The sequence below is a fragment of the Drosophila subpulchrella genome, chromosome 3R, assembly GCF_014743375.2.
Source record: "Drosophila subpulchrella strain 33 F10 #4 breed RU33 chromosome 3R, RU_Dsub_v1.1 Primary Assembly, whole genome shotgun sequence".
Taxonomy (NCBI): Eukaryota; Metazoa; Arthropoda; class Insecta; order Diptera; family Drosophilidae; genus Drosophila; species Drosophila subpulchrella.
The window spans coordinates 4562621-4583531 of NC_050609.1; the positions used below are offsets into that span (position 1 = coordinate 4562621).

Genomic DNA, 20911 nt, shown 5'->3' on the forward strand with positions numbered 1-20911 from the left:
ACTAGTAAGTAACAAATGTCGTATCACTTACCTCCTGGCCATTTTGGATGTTAAGTAGAGCGGAATTCAATGAATTCAAAGTCGTCGGGATCTCAGAAGCATAACGTTGATTCTATAGGGAAAATCAAATTCATTTAGTTGGGATAAAATAATATGATTTAGTCGATGTAACCGACATCAGTGTCTATATATTTCTATATATTTAGTAATTTCATCAGACGAATTTATGGCTAATAATGATAATATTCCTTTTTTTAATAGTATTTTAAGATCAATTAGTTCATACAGACAGAGTTACAAAATAATGACCAGGTGGTATATACCGGTATGCTTTTTCAGTTACGTCATTCTTATAATAAATATACTTACAGAGACAATGTTATTACATTAACTGAACATCTTAAGGTCTTTCTTTTACAAAATTTCCAAACTAACTCAATCGACTAAAGAAGAATAGTATTATGTGTAGGTAGAGATCATGGTGTCACTCACTGATACTATATTTCCTATTTTACTAACCATATCCAAGAGCGATTTAGTGCGGTGCCCGCGATGAAGAACGGAGATGCAAGCCGGGCAGTTGGTCCGCTTGCAGTTCAGGCAGAATATGTTCTTCAGCATGCGGTGCTGATGGCATTCATTCTTGGTGGGCAGTGTAAAGAACTGTTTGCCCACCCGTAATCCCTTTCGGGAGTGGGACTCCTGTGTGATTTGGAAGACGTGCGACTTCAAGACGCGACTGTGGTTGTGGACCGCCTCGAAACAACGTCGGCAATAGGAGGCGTTACACTGCCTACATTCCCCGTTGGCAATCGCATTTCCACATTCGCTGCATTTGGTGGCCTGGACAACCTCTTCGCTGATGGAGCTGAGGGTCAGGGATTTATTCGTCGTTTCCGAGGCGAATCGGCGAAAATAACTAAGGCTGCTGGTTTCCCCCAGCACATGGTAGTTTAGTTCGTAGTAGTCCCGCACATTGGCGGAGGATTTCTTTGCCGGATCCTTGGACTTGATCGTTGGGGAAGCCGGGGTTTGGCACACGGCGCACTTCAGATCCTGGTGATTGCTCCACACGCAGCTCTCGCAGAGATTATGGCCACAAGGCAGCAGAAAGGGACGATAACTCTCTGGTAAATTGAGGGAAAATATGTATTTAAATATTCAAATTTTTCACAAAATTTCTAAACCTTGTGTTGTCTTGTTTTTAAAAATGTAATTTAAGTTTAAGCAAAAAAATTTGGTTGCACTCAAATTATTTTTTTCCTTCCAAAAAAAAATTAAAAGATCGTTTTTCCCTTCCGATGGCATTTTTCAAAGTTTTTTTTTACAATGCTTAATGTTTAGAAAAACACACCAAAGAGAACTGAAAAAATGCATGGAGTAACGTGAAACCCTTAATAACGGATTAGAGATGACAATTTGGCATTTTTCGCTTTGGAAAACATTGATGTTATATTAAATGCAAAGAAACTCAGTTTAAAAGGCATTTAATCAAAAACTTAATATGATACATAATTCAGTTATTTAGTTCCAGTAAGAACTAAACATTTATTTCTTAGGTTCTAATTGGATTTTTCTTGAATACTTTTGTTCAGATTTCAAGCTGGCAACACTGTTCATAGACGCCTCATTCACAAACACACACAATATAAAAAAAATTGCGCCCAAGAAGTCTCGAATGTTTAAGAACTGTGAAGCCAATAGAAACCCACAAATTCCTTGCTTTATCATTAAACTATTTATCTTACCATCTCCTTGATTTTTACTATATGAGTAAGTATAACATTTTGAGCATTTTGGACAGCGTAGAAGGTTCTGCAGATTGGACGCCACAAACTTGCGATCAAAATGCTTCACACCACTGTCGTCGGCAATCATTTTGATTAAAGGTTAACACAAATCGACATCAAACACTATATTTTTTTTTTCCTTTGTTTTTTTTAAGGATATTTGAAAGAAACCAAGTATTTAAACGCGAAACTTTTTAGCAAGCACGCCGGCGAAGAAAAGAGAAAGAGATGGGGGTGGTAAATCATCGATGTTAATATCGATGGAGTATATCGGGTAGCAATCGATATTTCATACGATATTTTCAAAGAGTCATCTTGAAAGAATGGGAAAAGATTTAAATTGCTTTAGGTTTCAACAAAGTCCATATTTTGTCATATAAAGCATATATACTTACTTTCATCAAATAAATAAATAGATCAACCTTTTGCCCATTAAATATTAAATTTACCCAAAACGCCTTTATTCATCATAAACAATAAATTTTTTCCCAAGCCGGTTTAAGAAAATGTTTTTTTAAATCCTTCAACCAAAACAACGATTTATCCGAACATGGAATCCAAAATGGTGTTCTCGCGCTGCCTTCGGTTGGCCTCATCCTGCTTAAACCTTCGAAGCTCCTCGTACACAGGATCATCTGTTTCCAATTCATATCGACAAAGGGGACAGGAATTGGTCTGGGTATTTAAAGATAAAAGGTGAGGCGTTTTAGATTGTGATACTTTTTATATTAAAATATATATTTTATTTTTCCATAGCATTACCTTCTTCAGCCAAAGCAAGATGCACTCCTCGTGAAACTCGTGCTTACAGGGAAGGATCTTGTACTTCTCTCCCTCCTGAGCAGGCTCCTTGCAAACGGAGCACTCCAAATCTCCGCCCACTTCCGATGCGAGAATTTCATGGACCGGAAGCTCTGCTATCGCTCGCTTGGACGCCTCTGGCACCTCGATCTCCATGTCGATGCCATTCATTATGGCCAACACCTGGAGACGTCGAAAATTTCTGGCCAAATCATTGGCTCCCTCCGGTCCAGTGGGTTCATGTCCCAGTTCCTCGAAGTAGTCCGACATGGCTGCAATTGTCGTAGCAGAAATCGTAGTTGATAGCTTGATAGTAAAGGCCCCACATCCCAGATTTCTTGAAAGCTACTAAAAGAAACATATTCCGAAACCTTGTGATCTTTAAAATATATTTTTAGTCTGTTTTTAATTTGGCAATATAATTTAGGAATATCTAAAAATCTTTTTATTTCGGTTTTAAGCATTTTTTTTTAAAATAATTTTAAAATAAGAAAAACACAAAATTTAAATAAATTCATTAATTTTGAAAAATGTTTCCACAAAATTCCAATATATCTTAAGACAACACACGGATTATTAGGAGCCAAATGTTATTTTTATTTCAAACTCGAGTTTCTCGTATACATTTGATAACAGTCAATCCGGGCTAAAACTCCATTAGATTAACTTTGTTACACCAACATTATTGCTAAATGTCTAAGAGGTCTTTGCATTTAAAACGCATGCAAGTAATATGTTTTTTTATGCCTAGAATTATTTCTTTAGTGGCTGGCAGTCCAGCAATGCATTTTAAAAAGTCTAAAATTACAGGCAAACACTGGCTTCTTTTTTACGTGAGCATAGGTAGGAGACCACCAGGTCGATGGTTTACTGTATTAATGAGGAAGAGCTAAAATTTACATCCCAAGAATGCTGTTTCGTTTTCAAGCTGTAAGGATTTTTTTTGTCTGTTTCTTTTGAGCTTCATAAAGATGAAAAGTTCCAAAATAGCTTAATTCTTAAAAAATTGAATTATTAGAGTAGTGAACTAGCGACCGATGTTAATGAATAAGTTTATTTTGCTCTTACTCTTAACAATACTAGAAAATATAAGGGACAAAAATGAAGAAATTTTAAATTAAAGGCTATAAACTAACGTTTCACTTTCCTTATTTTTTTCCCCAACTCACATTTTAAAATCTAAACTCCATTTTCAACATAAATAAAGGCCAATAAAAACACAAAATGTAATTCTCTTTTCGTTTCTTTTTTTTTTGTGATTTTCTTTCTTTAACTATATGATGTTTAATAATATTCATTTTTAAAGTAATTGATTTACGATTTACTTCAAGGTAGTTACAGAGCTTGAATTATAATTTCTACTCTCCTGTTCTCTCTCGGTATCTTCCTCTGGCCTCACTTAAAGATTACATCCTTTTGCGATCTTATCAAAAACTCATACAGTGGGTAACAGAGTAGAGTGATAAATTATAAGTTAAAATATAAAATAATAAGAGTAAAACAAAAACAAGACTTATCCGCTAGGCTTTAAAAATTAGTAGTTTAGATTGCTAGAGAATAAATTAGAGGCGCCTGGCGGGGGAGCGATCGGTAATCGGTAAATGATATTTAAAGGCAGGACTACATCAGGATCTACTGATTTCAGTGGGCTAATTAAAAACAAGAGCTATATATAGATATATATGTGTGGTGTATGTACAGAGCTACTTAAAGACGAACGAAACGAAAACGAATAAGTACACGATTCTTCAATTACTTTAGCTACTTTAGCGGGGCCAAAACAAGTGGGCGATTGCGGGTCCAGGGGCGGGGCACATGGATTAATTACAATGCGCAAAGGATTTTTATAGTAGGTAAGGCATATATAAAACTTCGGGGTGGGCCGATTTGCTGGTTGAATAAATATGGAAATATTTCAACTGATTGGTAAGTGTATCGAGCACCTATATTTCCTGACCCATAGTTTTTAAAATAATATTATACCAATAGCTTCAAACATCTAATTTCCCCCACGTTATCGGTATCAACCAAAATCGACCCATCCTTTTAAACATATATATGTTTGTATAGATAGTTTCTCTATATAGTAAACGATCAGCTCGCGTTAAGATCTATCACTAGCATATACAGTTAGTTCTAGTCTAGTGCTAAAAGCAGCAAACGGCAGCGGCTCTCCAGTTGGGGAATCCCGAATCCAGATCCCGAACCCTCCTGGCCTTACGTATCATCAGACTGGCTTGGTTTTAATCGGGGATGGTGGTGCTGTAGTGGTGTTTGGGATGCTCTTGTGATGGGTTAGGGTTGACTGTGATCCATGCTCCAGGGCAGATCACTAGTCCGTGATGGAGATCTGCGCGTAGCCAACAAGTGATCGTTCGTCGGGCACCTCACCCGGCTGCACGCCGGAGCTCAATTGGAAAGTAATCGTTTTCATCGTGGCACTGGCCGCTATCAGTTGGTCCAGATGCTGGGCCATGGGGTGAGTGTCCAGGGCATCAACGAGACCCGCATCCACTAGTTCCGTGGCGATGCCTTCGGCCGTATCCTTGCCCACCACGAACTCGAACCGAATGTCGTGGAGTTCGCGACGCAAGTTGCGCATGCGCAGGACAAGATTGACTGGTGGCGCCTCACCGGCGGAATCGCTGGGTAATGGTAATTGAGCCAGGCCAGCTGTTAGCTCTTGGGTGGCGGCAGCAGCTGCTGCGGGAGCTCCAGGCGTCACTGTGGCTGAGGAAACACTATGCGTTATTTCGGGCGACGGTTCTTCACGGTCGCTGTCCGAGGAGTCGGCTCTTTCCAGCCGATTTATGGGCCTATCCTCGGAGTCCGAGTCCGAAGAGGGGTGTTTTCGGCCACCTCCAGATCCCGAGCCCGAGACAGAGCCGCCATTGTCCTCCTCTTCGCTGGACCACACCCATTCACCCGTCACCGTGCGATGCAAACGACCCGATGCACCCGGCTGTCGTTTCGCCGCCTTGTGAACCCTGGTCTCCATGCTGGGTCCGGATTGCAGTAACGTCTGGGTGAGATACTTGCGATCCTTGGCCTTCTTGAAGAAGGCGTGCTTCAGCAACTCACTAGCTGTGGGCCTTTTCGATGGTTCCTTTTGCAAACACTCGACGATCATCTTGCGGAATGTCTTGCCATAGGCCTTGTACTGATCCTTATCATCGGCACCCGTGTCCAGGGTAGGCGGATCATTCTGCAGGGTCAGCATAAGCACCTTCATGGGCGGGTATTTGTGATATGGTGCCGTGCCCGTGGCCATTTCGATCGCTGTGATGCCAAAGGACCAGATGTCCGCCTTGAAATCGTAGCCATGATCCTGCTCCATCACCTCGGGGGCCATCCAACAGGGTGTACCCACAAAGGTGTGGCGCACCTTCTGCCTGGACAAATCCCGGCCAGTGGCCAGCCAAGCGCTCACGCCAAAGTCAGCGATTTGGATGGTGCCATCATCACCTATCAGGATGTTGCCCGCCTTGATATCTCGGTGAATTTGCCCGTTGGAGTGGAAGTACTCCAGTCCCTTGAGAACCTCCTTGAGTACCGTGGCTATGGTGGCCTCGTCAAAGACGCCCTGTTTGCAATTCGCCGTCCTCATCTTGTGCTTGATGATGTCCAGCAGAGAACCACCTTCCAGGAGTCGGAGGACCAGCCAGAGCTCTTCCCTCACCACAAACGAGGTGTGATAGGTCACAACGTTCTCGTGAAAACAAGAGGACATGGCCTGAATCTCCTTGAGCAGCTCGTCCATCGACGTGTTCCACTTCTCGAGGTTGATGCGCTTAATGGCGCACTTCTCGTTCCTGGGGATACAGTACGCGCCATGGACGACGGCTGTGGCGCCCACACCAATGACATCCCTCAGCTCGTAATCGTCCTTGGAGTTGGGCCAGGGCTGTTTCTCTGGCGGCACGGCAGCTCCTGGCAGGGTTGCTGCTCCAGCCACATTATTGCTTGACAGATTGGCGGGTATGGAGGTCATGCTCCTGCTTCCGGTTCCGTTTCCAGCGGCGGTTGTGTGTGGTGGCGGGGTTCCTGGACGTCGTCGGTTGTTTATAGCAGGCTGACTCTGCGATCTCGTGGTATTTCGTGGACGTGGTTGCTTCGATATTGGTGGGGTTTTACGGGGCTCTTCCTTTTTTATTGGATGAAACTCCTCCTCCTGTGTTTGTATCGGATGGAACTCCTCGTCTTGCTGCCGGTAAACGGATGGATGCTCGTTTTCCGATTCCCTCTGCTGTTCCTGCTCCTTTTTCTGCACTTTATAGCTGCCCGAGTTGGAACTTTCTTTGTGCTCTTCCGAGTGTTCCTTTTTTGAATTGTGCTGATGCTGATCTTCCTTCTTGGCAAAGCAACCAAAGATTCCTGTATCCTTCGGATCTCTTTCGTGGGATTCTTTGCTTGGGTTCTGGTTGTTGTTGTTGTTGGCGATGTGTGCCACCTCTGCAAGAGGAGAAAAAATCAGAATGGGGTAAAGTAGGGGCCTTGCCTTGGTATATCTTTTAAAAAGCAACAGAACTACAGGCGAGATGATCAACGAGCTGCTCGAGGAAAAATCAGGGAGTCTAGTTGTGATAATCAGAAAGATAACGAGAAAACCAGGAGCCAAGGGCAAGATGTGGAAATGATAAAGAGACGACCTAAATGCATTTTTAAAATATTCGGTAGTTTTCAGTGAGAAATTAGTTAGTAATAACTTTTTATGGATTATTCATTTAAAGATTTCAGTTAGTTTTATATTAAAATAAATATTTTTTTTTACCATCTAAGCAATAAAGAGTAAGTTTTACAATTCAAAGAACACTATCTAAATAAAATATAATCTCGACCAGTTCTGAGAATGAAATACATTTTTTCTCAGAACGTACATTCATATTATTCAAAATTTTTTCCTGATAAAAATGGGTCATATCTACAAAGAATAATTTAAGAATATAACAATAAACCCAAAAAATTCTTTATTGTTGTCAGGGGAATTACCCCGACACGTTTTGAAAAAAAAAAAAACAAACGTTTAACGCCTGACACATGCCGTACTCGGGAATTGTATTGTACCGCTCACCACCCCGTCGCTTTATGCTAAATTTTTCCACGTTTTTGCTGATAAGATTTTGCTTCATGAATATAATGTGCGAAGTGTTCACAATTTTTCAGGCCATTACTGTCAAGCGAACGTTCAACTTTGGACGCCCTCGACTGTATAAGTGAGATCTGCTCTCTTAAAATCTTCTCCTCTCTTCTCGTCAAGCAGCATAAGTTCAATCGCATGGAATGGAATGAACGAAAGAGGGAGAGGGAAGAGACAGAGAGAGAGAGGAGTGTGCGAGCGGGACCAATGACCGCATTGAGCTATTTATAGCAAAAAAAAATAAAAACAACAACCAAAATAACTGAGCTACAACAAAGATAATGTGTGTGGAAATTGTAATTAAGTTTTCAAGCTAAAATGTTTACAATTCCTGCTTTTGCTTTTCCCCTCTCTTCATTTTTGATTACATCAAAAAAAAAAACACGATAAGCTTGCGGTTAAAAACGGTAAAAGAATAACCGCAATTCGATAACTCTGACAGCAGCGATAAAGAAACGCGATTCCAGTTATCGGACGTGTCATGTGCCAGTTAATTAAACCAACTAACTTTTTGGGCCAACAAAATACGCAGCGAATTTCGCAATTTAACACTTAGGCCAAGTCAAATAAAGAATAACGCGACAGGAAAACAAAAACTAAATGTTTACACAACAAACAAAATGCAAAGAGAGAGGGAGACAGGAAACGGCCTCTAAAAAAAAACACTTGGCAACCAAAAAGAAAACTAAGAAAGCTAATTTAAGCAGACAACTATTTTTTAAATGTACAAAACAGAAATAAATATTTTATTATAAAAAAGCTAACACAAAACAAAACAAAAATTTTTAGGGGATAAGATAACTGGATAACTGGTTTAATTTTCTATTTATAGTCAAAAGAACGATTTATGCATCATATATTTTGTAATGTTTTGAACCGAAAAACAAACTATGACAAATCTTTGTTAAACTGGAAATTGTGTTCAAATTGTTCTTATTTTATGCAGACAAATTTCATAATAAATCAATATCAAAAGAGAGAGGGAGAGCGCGAGAGAGAGACTCGATCATGTGCAACTGATAAGCATTGTCACACGACTTCACACACACGCACACACTTGACAGTTCAATAAATTTTCATTTGAGCTTTATTGATTTCACGCTGAAGAAATCAAAACAATTTACGCAAAATGCAGAAGAATTAATTACACGATTTATGATGCTGCTCCTGCTACTTTTTTCCTGCTCCACGCACGCGCGCCTTCCAGATTCGAAATATTCCGTTCCCTTGCCGTGATCTCTCGTTCTCTCGTCTGGGGAAGCGAATCGATCGTTTCAAAAGCCGCGCAACGAATGAGCGCGCAAAAGCAGAGCAGCAAACGCAACGGCAAAGCCAACACCAAGGCAGCGCAGTCGACGCCGACGTCGTAACAAGTGCGCCAACAAGAGTAAGAGAAAAACAAAGAAGGGTCGAGTTATCCGACTTTCAGATACCCTAGCCGCTGCTCAATTGCCTGATAAGAAAAAATCTGAGTACATGTTAGTTTACCAAGTTTTACATTTATGCTCTACGACGGATCTACTACAAAGTCAAAAGAAAAACTTTTTAGATTTAAAAAAAAACACCTCATAACTTTTACAAGTAAAGGGTATTAAATGTGTTCAAAAAACCGAAACTAGAAAAGTACTAAAATAAATGTATTGAGCAAATATCAACAGCGTGAAAGAGGGAGGTAGGGTGGTGGTGGTGGTGAGGCGCCGGTCTGCTGTTGCACGAAGAAGAGAGTGAGGAAGAAGAGAGGCAAAGAGCGCCAGAGCGGGTTAAGCTGTCGCACAGTGGACCTTATAGATCAAAACAAGCATTCATTTTAAAATTTAAAAAAATGTATTTTATTTTAAAAAAATGTTACGAAAAAAATTTAATAAACAATAAATAATTTTTATTACAAACTATATATTATAAAATAAATTTAAAACCCTTAAAAAATTATTTAGCATTCGAGAATTTGTAAATAATATCCAATAAATTGTTGTAAAATAGTATTTGCATGTGAAATGGTCAATGCTGCACCATGGCCACTATTACCATTTGTAAGGTTTTCCTCTTGTCTGCCCCCACATACTTTCCCTCCACCTTGTGTACTCGGATTTTATCAGCTCTGACGCGCACGATAAGTTAAAAACGTTTCCAGCGGCAATAATAACAACAAGCGAAAACAATTAGCAACAATAAAGACTGAAAGTCCCAAAAAGGGGAGCATAGATACAACAGACGTATGTGCTTTCCATACCGCACCCAGATACAAAAGTGGAATCCGTATCTCACTCTCTTTCTCTGCCTTTTCCATTTCGCTATCTCAATGGGTAAGATAACTGGGTTAACTGAATGGAAAGGGGGTTAATTTGTGGGGGGTTGGGGACCCCGAGGCCCATACAGTCATCATGGAAAATTCGTAGATTGCATCCACAAAAGCCCAGGCAGACATATAGATACAAATGTATCTTTGTATCTATAGGTGGATTATGGGATCGGCAGTTTGCATTGGCCATAGCGTGAAATTCTTTTCTGCTCTGCATAAAAATGCGCCATCGTCAAAGGCCGAAGACTGAAGACTTATAAAAATAAGATATTCGCACACACACCATACTGATTTTTGCGTGGTCTGTTTATTTTTAGATCGTCTCCGTCTCGTTTTTCTATTTGCATATAATTTCCAATGCAGTTCGGCCATGGCAAAATGTCTCGAGGGGCGGAAAAAGGGGGGAGGCTTTTGGTGCTGGCAAACGAAAAAGGTGATCGTCATCTCCGCAGTGCGTATAAATCCAAATGGATTGGAAAATGGAGGAGCAGTCGAATAATGGATACTTTTCATATCTTATTAGGACTATTTTTATGATATAAGGAAATATATTTCTGGGCTACTGTGTTTTTTGATGGGCTTGGTACCATTTTCAACATTTCTTTTATAAGTTTGAATGTTTTATTAATTTATTTAAAACAATAAAAGAGCTGGTTTGATTAAAAACTGGAAAAAATAGTAGACTTTTTTTATTTATGGCTAGTTATTACTACCTTGAGGTTTTTTGTAATTATACACATTTCAATTTTATGATATTTCCATTCCAGTCAATTAAGAAGAAATTTTCCACCCGGATAATTACGACCTCAAAACCAGATTCAGTTGCCTAATTACCTCGCAATCCAGCTAATGTATCCCCATTAAGTCAGGTAAACGGATATATTTAAATATCTCATTCGGTTAACACATTTTGCGTTTATTGCTCTCTGCGTTTACAAATATGCGACTGCCTTAATATAGAAAAATCAAATAAATTACGAAAATGCTCGTGTGTATTTATAAATCTTCAATGTTGCAATAAATTTAACATAATTTCAATATTGACACATTAACGAGTTGCTTGAACTTTGAATGCAGTTTACAAAACCGTTTCGCATTAATTGTTGACACAGTTCGCATTGCAATCGCGCGTTAAGAATGAAATACTCTTTGCAAATGACTCGATAATATGGCTATACTACATAACCGATGAGTACGGAACATGGCCAAGTGCCCAAGTGACTGTTTGTTTAGATTAGATCTTTAATTTGGCCGCTGGTTGCGACTTTTCAGCACGTCATGTGGAAGAGTAATTGATTCCTTGTTTTTGCATTTAGTTGCTGTTGCGATTTCAGAAATATACTTTTTGCACTGGCATTGATAAATTCATCTAGCGTACTCATTGAGATCTTTTCGTGTTCCGATTTTTGCTGTTGGTTCCAAACGATCAATCAGCGTAATCGGAAAATATTTGAATATTTTTCATAGGGGAAAACATTTAGTTAAAAAAATTAATCTACATATCTACATTTCTTTTATATATAACACTTGTTTAATAAGTCACTTAAATTTAAATCAAGTCACCACTCTTAAGTAAATTATAAATCTCCTTTTGACATATTTCAAAGCCTGTTTGTGGCAGTTATTTTTTAATTTAATTATCCCGAAACCGACTAGAAATAAATCACAAACAGAATTCGGGAAATTCCCTGTCCGAAATCAGTTTTAAGTTGGTAAGCCAATGGAGCACACACAAAAATTAAAATTCACCCTCCTATCTATCAAGCTGGTATAATTTATTTAGATATTTGCATTAGGCCATATACATGCATTATTTTTGGATTATAAAATGACAAATGCGGGGCATATGAGAAATAACTTTCAGCGATAACACAAAAATTGAAATTAGTTCGGTAACCCAAAAGGGGGAATGCGCTTGTGAAACTCGTTGAAATGTTGAGTGTTGGGAATTTAACTCGATAAATTGATGAATGTTTCAACCCACTTTGCTTGAGGCACACCAAGTTTAGTAACTGCATTTTGACTGTTTGTCACTTATTTGAGAACTGGAATTTTTCAGTTTTAATGTTTTTCAGCTGGGGTTTTCACTGCGGATGTACTTTCGATCACACACGACACTTGAGAATGACTGAGTTGAGTTATCAACGGAACTGCGATTGGGATTCGATCCGATTGCAGTTCTAAATCGCATTGCTCGCGATCGCTGAGTGGGCCGCTCCTCCAGCGCGAAAATCACAAATTCGACTGAACTTCACAAATCGTTGTAATCAAACATTTAAAATGAACCTTTTTTTCCGTTTAGCAATAAACAACAATAAAAATTAAATAAGCTCTACAAATGGCGGAACACGACGACAGACAGCAGCGGAGCAATAACAATGATACTATAGAAAAACGCCGTCGCCGATCGACGAAATAAATGTGCGAAATTTTGCCGCCTCCATCAACGCGTCGGCGTTAGTTAGTAGTAGTTAGTAGTTCAGTATCCGCCTTTGTATCTATATCTGTATCTGTAACTGTATTTGTATCTGTATCTATATCGGCTGACTTTAGCTCGGACTTGACGGGCTTTATGGCCAAAGCCCAGCTGGTAAGTAATTTGCATGAGTGATTGCCCCTGGCCACAACTTAAAATACCTTTGGCAGGGGATTTTCCTAGAAATTTCAGTTTCTATTTACGTTCTCGTTCTATTAGGTTCGTCAGTGATTTTTAAATAACAACCACAAATTTGCTATTTTAAATGCTTTCTTGGTATATACATATTTTACAAAGAGTTATTATAAATATATTATCATTAGTATTGAAAAATTTATTTTTAAGAAGTATGTTTTTATTAGGAAAATAAATCCTAGCCCTTATAAACCTTTACCTACGTTTTTCTATCCTGTTTACCTGGTTTTTAGCATCAGTATACCCAAGTAATTTTTCTTTAACAAAAAGACATGCGCAAGTTTGATGTTATTATTATTTTAGCAATTTGCATACGGCTTATAGGATCTGTATTTTTAAATTCTTGTTTGCAGTCAAAATGCTCTTCTTTCTCCCCTTTTTTCGGGGGTTATATTATTTTTAACAAGGGAATTTGTTGTATCTAAGCCAACAAACGTTGAAAGTCGAAATGTGTGAAATTTGTCAGGCTGTGCAAATCGTAAATATATCTATATCTGTACTCGTGGCTTACTTTTTATGCGCACCGGCAATACGAGTCAAGTGATCGAACGCCCTCAAAAAATACACAAAGAGCGCAAAAAAGAAGCCGAAAACCCGCGATTTAATTAGCGCCCAATGGTATATGACACGTGTGTGGGCGGGCTAAAGGTTGATCGCTCCTGAACCCGTACACTTTAGTTCCTATATGTACTACATACCATGTGCAAGGCGTTGGTCAATAACTTTTGTGAAATGTTCTCTTGCGTGACGTCGGTGACATCAAAATGAGGGAAAACTCATGAATGACCACAACAAGTTGGGGGCCAGCTATAATGAATGAACCAAAGCGAACCTAATTCGTATAGTAAAAACTATAGTAGATATATGTATATAGGCGACTATGGCACTAGATGACATTTATAGCCAAGTGTTTGGTCTATAAAATACCGCCTACTAAATAGATATAGCTTTTCTATTAGAAATTCTTTTAAATTACACTTTTTGAGATCTATTGGATGGGGTTTACTTGTAAATTTTGAATTCATCTTCATATATTTCTTTTATTCACTGGGCTTTAATAAAACTTCCCACTGCTTCTTCCGGAGAATCGAACTACTACGCCAACCTATTGAAAATATACTTTTAAATATATATATCTCTTGGCTACCAATTGACGCGATGGTGCTCGTGAAACTTTATACATTTTTATAAACAAATGTGTATATATTTCTTAAAACAATTCAAAAAATTTGCCATGTGCCATCTCCCATCAGCTAAATCAAAGCTCACATGTTCAGTTCAATTTGCTGGTCAACATCTCATGTGATTTCTCTCGCATTCGGTCGATTTCTCAAGGCAAGGACGTTTGGGACTTTTGCACTCGACAAAAAACACTTTTCGCACAGTAAATTAAAAACATAGCCGTAAATAAATCAATATTCTTGGACGCAAATGGTTTTGAGCGATCGAGGGTATTTCAGTTCAATGAGTTCAAAAAGCTGCGCAAATTGCAGGAAGTAAATGATTGGGAAAGAGATATGACAAAAATTATAATAGGTTTCAAAACACAAAATTATTATTCAAAATGAAAATTAAATTATTTTCATTAATTGCCATTTCTTCTTATTGACAAAGAAATCAAGGTTTTGTTCAATTGAAAACCTCGACTAAAAATCATTTTTCATGTGAAAAGTTGAAAAGTTTTAAAACAAATATTTTAGATTGTTTTGTTTATAACGAATTAAAGTTTCTTGTTTAACAACCAAATAACAATTGGTTTTAATAACAATTGGGCTTCAGTTAATTGAGGTTTCTGGTTACAAAATCAATTTATAAAAATGGAAAAAGAACTGGCTGTTTGCTGTTTATCATCGCTTTTAAAGGAAGACGAGTATGGGGCTCTCACTCAAAGTGAATTTGTTATACAATGCAGGTTAACCTTGCCGCAAGCCACACAATCGAGAGATTTAATGTTGCCCCCTCAATATGCAAAAATAAAAAAAGGAAAAAAAGAAAGAAATCGTTAAGCCGAGACGGCGAGATGACAATGCCTAAAAATAGCAATCGCAATTGAAATGTCGTTCCACATTAAGCCCGAAGCCCAGTTATAGTTTCTGTCTTTCTCTTGCCATTGTGGCTAAATTTAATCGCTGAACGTCACGTTGAGTGGGTAGGAAATGCTGTACAGATCGTTCAGATACTATATACTATAGTAAGGGGGAAGCTCTGTCGATCCCTCAGTGCAGAAATTGTAAATTAAAGGCGGGCAGAGCACAGAACGAGGCAAGTTCAAAGTCAAAATAGCAATTGAACGAGCGGCAGAGAAGCAAGTCCGCCTGTCAGTCAGTTCAGCATGATCATCATCATCATTATAATCATCATCATGTTGCCGTTGATCGTACAAGATCATTATGCCAATTTGTTGTTGTTTTTCCGCTCGACCGAGCATGCAAACAAATTAAGACTGAGGGCGCCGTGCCCCGACTAGCGAAATTTAATTAGCATTGCCTCACTGTGCTCGTTTTTTCACAGCACTGCAAGGAAAAATAGGTTGAAAGATCGGATATATTATCATAGTTTCAGGACTCATCAGCCAGAGAGTCAAATTCAAAATATTATAACAAGTTCTGTTAAAGATCTTGTCATATCATAACATTTTAGGCACCCCACAACATTTTTCAAAAGAAATATTAACTATAGTTAAATTTTCTAAAGACCTTATAAAATATATAATATTAATTATATTAAGAAATATATTGATACATTTTTTGAAGTTTGTTTTAGTTTTTTTTTAACAGTGTGTGACTGTCACCGGTTTTCGCGAGTGAAACGGTTTCGCATGCCCTCCCACACATTTCCGCGTGCTAGCAGTGAGGCAAATTGAGCGATTAGCGCCGAGCAGAACGTGACCCACCGGAAAGGTTCCCCACCCCCTCAGAAACCCACTGTACCTTTTACCTATCACGATTTAATTTCGATTTTAGATCACCATTTAGATTTGAGTTTCGACGATTGCACTTCGGCTTAATGCGTTTCGTCTGCTCATAAGCTATACTTCAATAGAATTGTGCTTCCCCAATGACTTTTATATAAATTCCCAATTTCGATGACTAATTTGTCTATTGAATTACACAACTAAATCAAACTAATTTTTCTCTCCTATTTCTTTGACTTTGAACAAATGACTTTCAAAAACAAATTCCTAAAAACCTTTTCTAGCCTCTAAACTTTCTGTAAAAATAATTTTGATATCCTTTTCTATGAAGCTTTATTTTAAACCTACTAATCTTGGTATTTTGCAATTCATTTAAAGGAATTGAATTTTTAACTAAGAAGCCAGTTAATGCTTGCATTTTTAGACTACATCTATTGCTCTATTTAAATTCAAGCCTAGCTCTTGTTATTACTTACCAGATCGCCTCTTGAAATCTGTAAAAATCAAGATAATAAAACGAATTAGTAAATAGTGTCAATTAAAAAAGCATTTGCATAAATATTTGTAAGGCTAAATAAAATATAAAATACGATAAAAGCAACTTAAATAAAATCCCATTTATTTAATCTACATTTATAAATCGCAAGCAATCATGAAATTTAAATGAAAATCATGTAAGAAATCGGAAAAGCGAAGCGAAAATATTTTTTAAGAGGGGGCGAATAAATAATAAATAATTAGAGCACATAAATTTTGATTTGTAAATGTGCGAATAATTTATGATACGTTTTCACTGGCGGTGGGGCATGGAGCAACTAAAAATAAATGAGTCTCGAATGTGGCCACAAAAGTTATCTTCATGCCAATAAATATAAACTTATCCCGCATGCAAATAAATTATGAGCAGCCGATGGCCACCAGTACAGCATCGAGATGCCACCAATTTCTGTGCCAAAAGTGGTCATAATACCGAAGCCGAACGTGGGGTTCTTTTTTGTTGAAGAAGGGGGCAGGTGTATCACCTGTTGCCACCAATTAAGAGAATGGCGTTTATAAATAATGAAATGGCAAAATAGATCAGAAAATTTTTATCTAGCTGCAGCCAAAAAAATACAATGTGATCGTCGCCAAAATAAATAGATAGTAATTAATTGCGCAAGTTTTCATAGATTTTGTTATTTTCTAAGAATTTTTTTTTATGGTTTCGCCTGCGAATTTAACCTGAAATCATATTTATTGACGTCTTTGCCACTTATCGGTATTCAAAAAATCAATATTATTTTAGTCCATAAAGATGACTGTTTATCTTTTTATTTATCTTTACTATCCAAAATTCATATCACAAAGGGTGTAAAAAAGGTTTTAACAAAGAAAAATATACACAAATCCTAGGAAATCTTTTATGCAGTACTCAGAAAAAATAAAAGCATATAAGATAAATTATTAGTCCATTTATCATATCACAGTGCTAAATTCTTTATAATCTGTGATATGGCTTTTGCATAGACAAGACAGCTGCGTACTTTAATAACTTGCAATAAATTATAAACAAAGGTTATGCTGCGTATTTCCCACATTCAAAAACAATCACGAAAACAGACGGCACGTGCTGTAAAACCCATTAAAAACATTTTCCGGCCGCATGAAACGACAACAAAATAGAAAATTGTGAGCGTATTAAATACGAAATCTTTGTGGACAACAAAATGACATGCAAGACAAACAAATTGCGCTTAAATTTATGGCAGATGCTTGGATTTTAGTTGTCCTCTCGACAAACAACAAATGCATGATGTTAAATGTGGTCAGAGCAAAAAAACTCAGTAAATTATTAAAGTGTTTTATGGAAATCAAGGGGTCAGGGAGTTAGTGAAAGCAGAGTTATTTGAAGTTGAACATTTTTTTGAAAATTTAATTGCTATCCAAACAAAGCATTTATTATTAATATTTAATTATGATATTTAAAATTGCTTGTACCGATTTCTTACTGTAAACACTCAGTGCCTTGCATTGGGATTAATCTTATCGCCTCTGATTGCTTGCACATACTAATTTATATATAGCCTCTTCAACTAATCGGACTTCAAGTGTGACTATTTTTAGGAGCAACTGTCACAGCTCGACCTCAAAAAGGGTCTTGCCTGGAATGTGTTCCTTGGTATTGCATAAGAAAAATATATATCTGGACATTATAAAGATTATTATTGTGATATCCAAAGAACCCTTCAATTTTGATACGAAACATGTAGCTTACAGTCACAAATTAAAAAATATTTCGAAAATCCCTGATAATTTATTCCGAGTGTAAAGAGTAATAGAATACAATTGGTGCAAGTGTGACTTTAGTAAATGGCAATTAGAAAGGGCGACAATTTCACGTGGTTCGCACGATGTCACATGGGCAATGGACGGTACAATAGACGACTTATCTAAGCAATCATCGATGATGGGCAAGCACATCGAGCATAAATTGCCGACACGGGATGCAACTAATTAGAAACGCAAATTGGCAATCGGCAAGTGGCACTTGAGCGGAGAACAGGTGTAAATGCACGATTATGGCATTGTGTTTCTGCGCCTTAAAAGCCCGTTGATCAATCGAATTAGCAGCGGTTTCCAAATCCCATTATTATCGCTTTTAAATGGATTTTTATTTGCCATAGCCACGCGACTGTGGCATGCAGCTAACTTGTGAAATTCTTCGGTTATTAGACAAAAGGTGTTTTAGGCCATGGGCCAAATGGAAAATACCATTTAAAAACTCATCTAAACTTTAAAGGGTGAAAGTAAAAATCTTAACAATCTCTAAAACGACTCAAAAATTTTAAACTAAACTAAAAACTGTGAAATTACTAATAATATTTAAAATTGGGTTAAAAACTGTGGACAACAGTTTTGTATTTTTTAACTTGTCATAAGCAACGTTTATTAAGTTTTAAGTACTTAGAAATTAAGAATGACATTAGAAAAAATAAGGGGTAGGTGCTATAAGTGCGGATTTATATAGCTATTTGTTCCTAAATCCCGATTAGCAATTTCACAATAATATTTTAGCTTTCATTGTTTTTAGCAGTTTGTTTTTGTTAACTTGTGCAATCATTACCCGACAATTAACTTGTTGATGTAAAAGAGTAAGGTGGTGGTGTATACTAGAAAGCATTTAATAAATTGTAAGACAACTGATACATTTTGATATTATCTAAAAAATAATGGCCCACACATCAAAATTGTAAGTAAGATTCAAATCAAAATGAGTTTACGGAAGATTTTAAAAATCAATTTTAAAGTCTAATGATAAGATAAATCCGATACCAACTTCCGCATGAGTACTAAATTGAATTTACCCCTTAACTGAAATTATGGTTAACCTTCAGGAATTAGTGTGTGAAAATTAACCCCAGTGATGTGTACCGACCAAAACTAGTTGCAATAACAACCGGCTGCAATAAAAGATGATAACACGCTAAATGAATGCATATTGCATAATCTTTCGCTATCTGTCCGTCCCTTTCGCTGAATGCAATTGAAAATGCAAATTGCGCGGGAATTTGAAAGAACAGCTGCTGCACCCACAACTGCGAAAATTTCCGAGTGAAATGGGAAAGCAGAAAAAAATAATCGCCACTAATTGAGGACCCGTCCATTTGAAGTTCGTATCAATTAAGAGAAATGCAAGCAATTCAATCAAGTCGGGGCACCGGCACAATAATGCTGGACGCGAGTGTGACCGAGGTACAACGCGTGTGTTCCAATTCCAGTTGTATGTACAGCAGGGGTCATAATTATGTAATTGTATATTTTGTATTATTTTGAACAGTATTTTAGTTTTTTTTTTTTAAAGATAATAGACTAAACAGAAATAAAACAAAATATTATTTAACAAATCTTTTAGATACCACGTTAATTTTTGAAAGTTTAAGAAATGCATCCCAAACCCAAGAAAAAACAAATTTGTTTCATTACAGCAAAAATTATTTTCTTTCTAATTATTTTTTTTTTTACTTAAAATTTTAAAAAATAAATATTTAACTGCCCTTGCACTAATATTTTGGCCGCTACTGTGTGACACGCATAACCTCACACAACTACAAGCGCAGTTACTGAGTCACCCTCGCTCGCGCTCTCCCCACCATTTCTCTCTCTCTCTCGCTCTCTTGACACAGATGACAACAAGCCGGTATTTTCAGACAAATTTCCGCAACGAATGAAATGCTTAAAGGCAGAAGGCCAAAACGAACTCAAACACAGAAAAGCACACAAAAACAATACAGAATAAGCAGCGGTAGTTTGCTAGAACCAGTTGCAAAACAACAAAAATCACAAGAAATGTGATTTTGGGGGTGGGGTGAAAAAGAGAGAGAAAACCAACCTGTTTTTCCTCTGCAAAATCGATGAAAAACCAATCGCCGAAAAAGCAATTTCACACGAGAACTTATCTTGCACCGAATTCGTATTATTCACTAATTGATTTTCTGATTTTTTCGCCTCCTCCTTGGCTCTGCAACTTTTAATTGTATTTGTTGCGAAAAAATTCCACTGCTCTCTCAGCGTGACGAAACGTTTTTTTCAATGTTGTTTTTGCTTTTGGCTGCTTTGCTGGCGAATTCACCGATTCACTGGAATAAATTCGCCATCCGGATTATCGACAATGTCTTCAGGTGGTGTTTCTGAGCTGATTTCGGTCTCCTTTCGAGTTTAATTCACACGAAAAAGTCGAAAAGTCAGCAAGACGAAGCGATTCAACGGCACGGCAAAAACAAATGTAATATCGATGGTCCCGATGACCGCTATCGATATTTTTCAATCTATGCGATAGTACTATCCCATCACTTGGACGAACTCCTCCCATTCCAGTTTGTTTACCATCTGTATACAAAAAGCTTGACGTCTGTTACGTTTGGCGCGCGATTTAAATTTGTGAATTGGGAGAGATTTCTTCTAATGTAACGCATTTAAATATTAGATGATCTGATAAAGAAGACACTTTTTAAAGTGTTGGAAACTGTAATTATATTTTCAATTGCAATGAAAATTTAAGGATCGTCGATGGCCAAAATTACTAGAGGTCATAAAAGTAGGTATGGTGCTAAATCTCGTCCTACCCAAAATTTTATGAAAGAGAAATATGTAGCACGACCGATCTTTTTTAAATTTAAAATTGCCACCAATTTTATAATGATATTTTAATGTAATACATATAATAATTGTAAAAGAAAAGTATGATTAAATTTCAGGAATGTGCCTTAATATTTTATTCGATATATGTAGAAATATAGATTTTAAAAAATTATAATACTTT

The 20911-nt window shown here is 37.4% G+C and overlaps 2 protein-coding genes across 8 annotated transcripts in view; both read right to left on the minus strand.

The window, feature by feature from the left end:
• LOC119563294 overlaps positions 1–2004 on the minus strand; it is a 59229-nt gene extending 57225 nt beyond the window's left edge. Inside the window, exons 1-3 of one of the 2 annotated variants that reach the window (XM_037876626.1) lie at positions 1749–2004; positions 520–1127; positions 32–112 (exon numbers count right to left, since the gene is read on the minus strand). In XM_037876626.1, coding sequence (XP_037732554.1) covers positions 32–112; positions 520–1127; positions 1749–1878 — 819 coding nt within the window. In that variant the 5' untranslated portion in view covers positions 1879–2004. The remainder of the gene's footprint in view (positions 1–31; positions 113–519; positions 1128–1748) is intronic. The other variant, XM_037876634.1, reaches the window with a different exon arrangement.
• A 218-nt stretch (positions 2005–2222) lies between these two features.
• LOC119548912 (E3 ubiquitin-protein ligase RNF181 homolog) lies at positions 2223–20383 on the minus strand. Of its 6 annotated transcripts, XM_037856560.1 has the most exons (4): positions 19982–20377; positions 16089–16106; positions 2553–2863; positions 2223–2465 (listed from the first exon to the last, which is right to left on the minus strand). In XM_037856560.1, the coding sequence occupies exons 3-4, from the start codon at positions 2859–2861 to the stop codon at positions 2331–2333; spliced, it is 444 nt and encodes a 147-aa protein (XP_037712488.1). In that variant the 5' UTR covers positions 2862–2863; positions 16089–16106; positions 19982–20377; the 3' UTR covers positions 2223–2330. The 6 variants fall into 6 exon arrangements, 4 of the variants coding, with proteins under 4 accessions (XP_037712488.1, XP_037712487.1, XP_037712486.1 ...); XM_037856559.1 differs by lacking the exons at positions 16089–16106; positions 19982–20377 and adding an exon at positions 12012–12260; XR_005219371.1 differs by lacking the exons at positions 2223–2465; positions 2553–2863 and adding an exon at positions 6906–7043 and having other exon boundaries at positions 19982–20383.
• Positions 20384–20911: the final 528 nt, after the last annotated feature.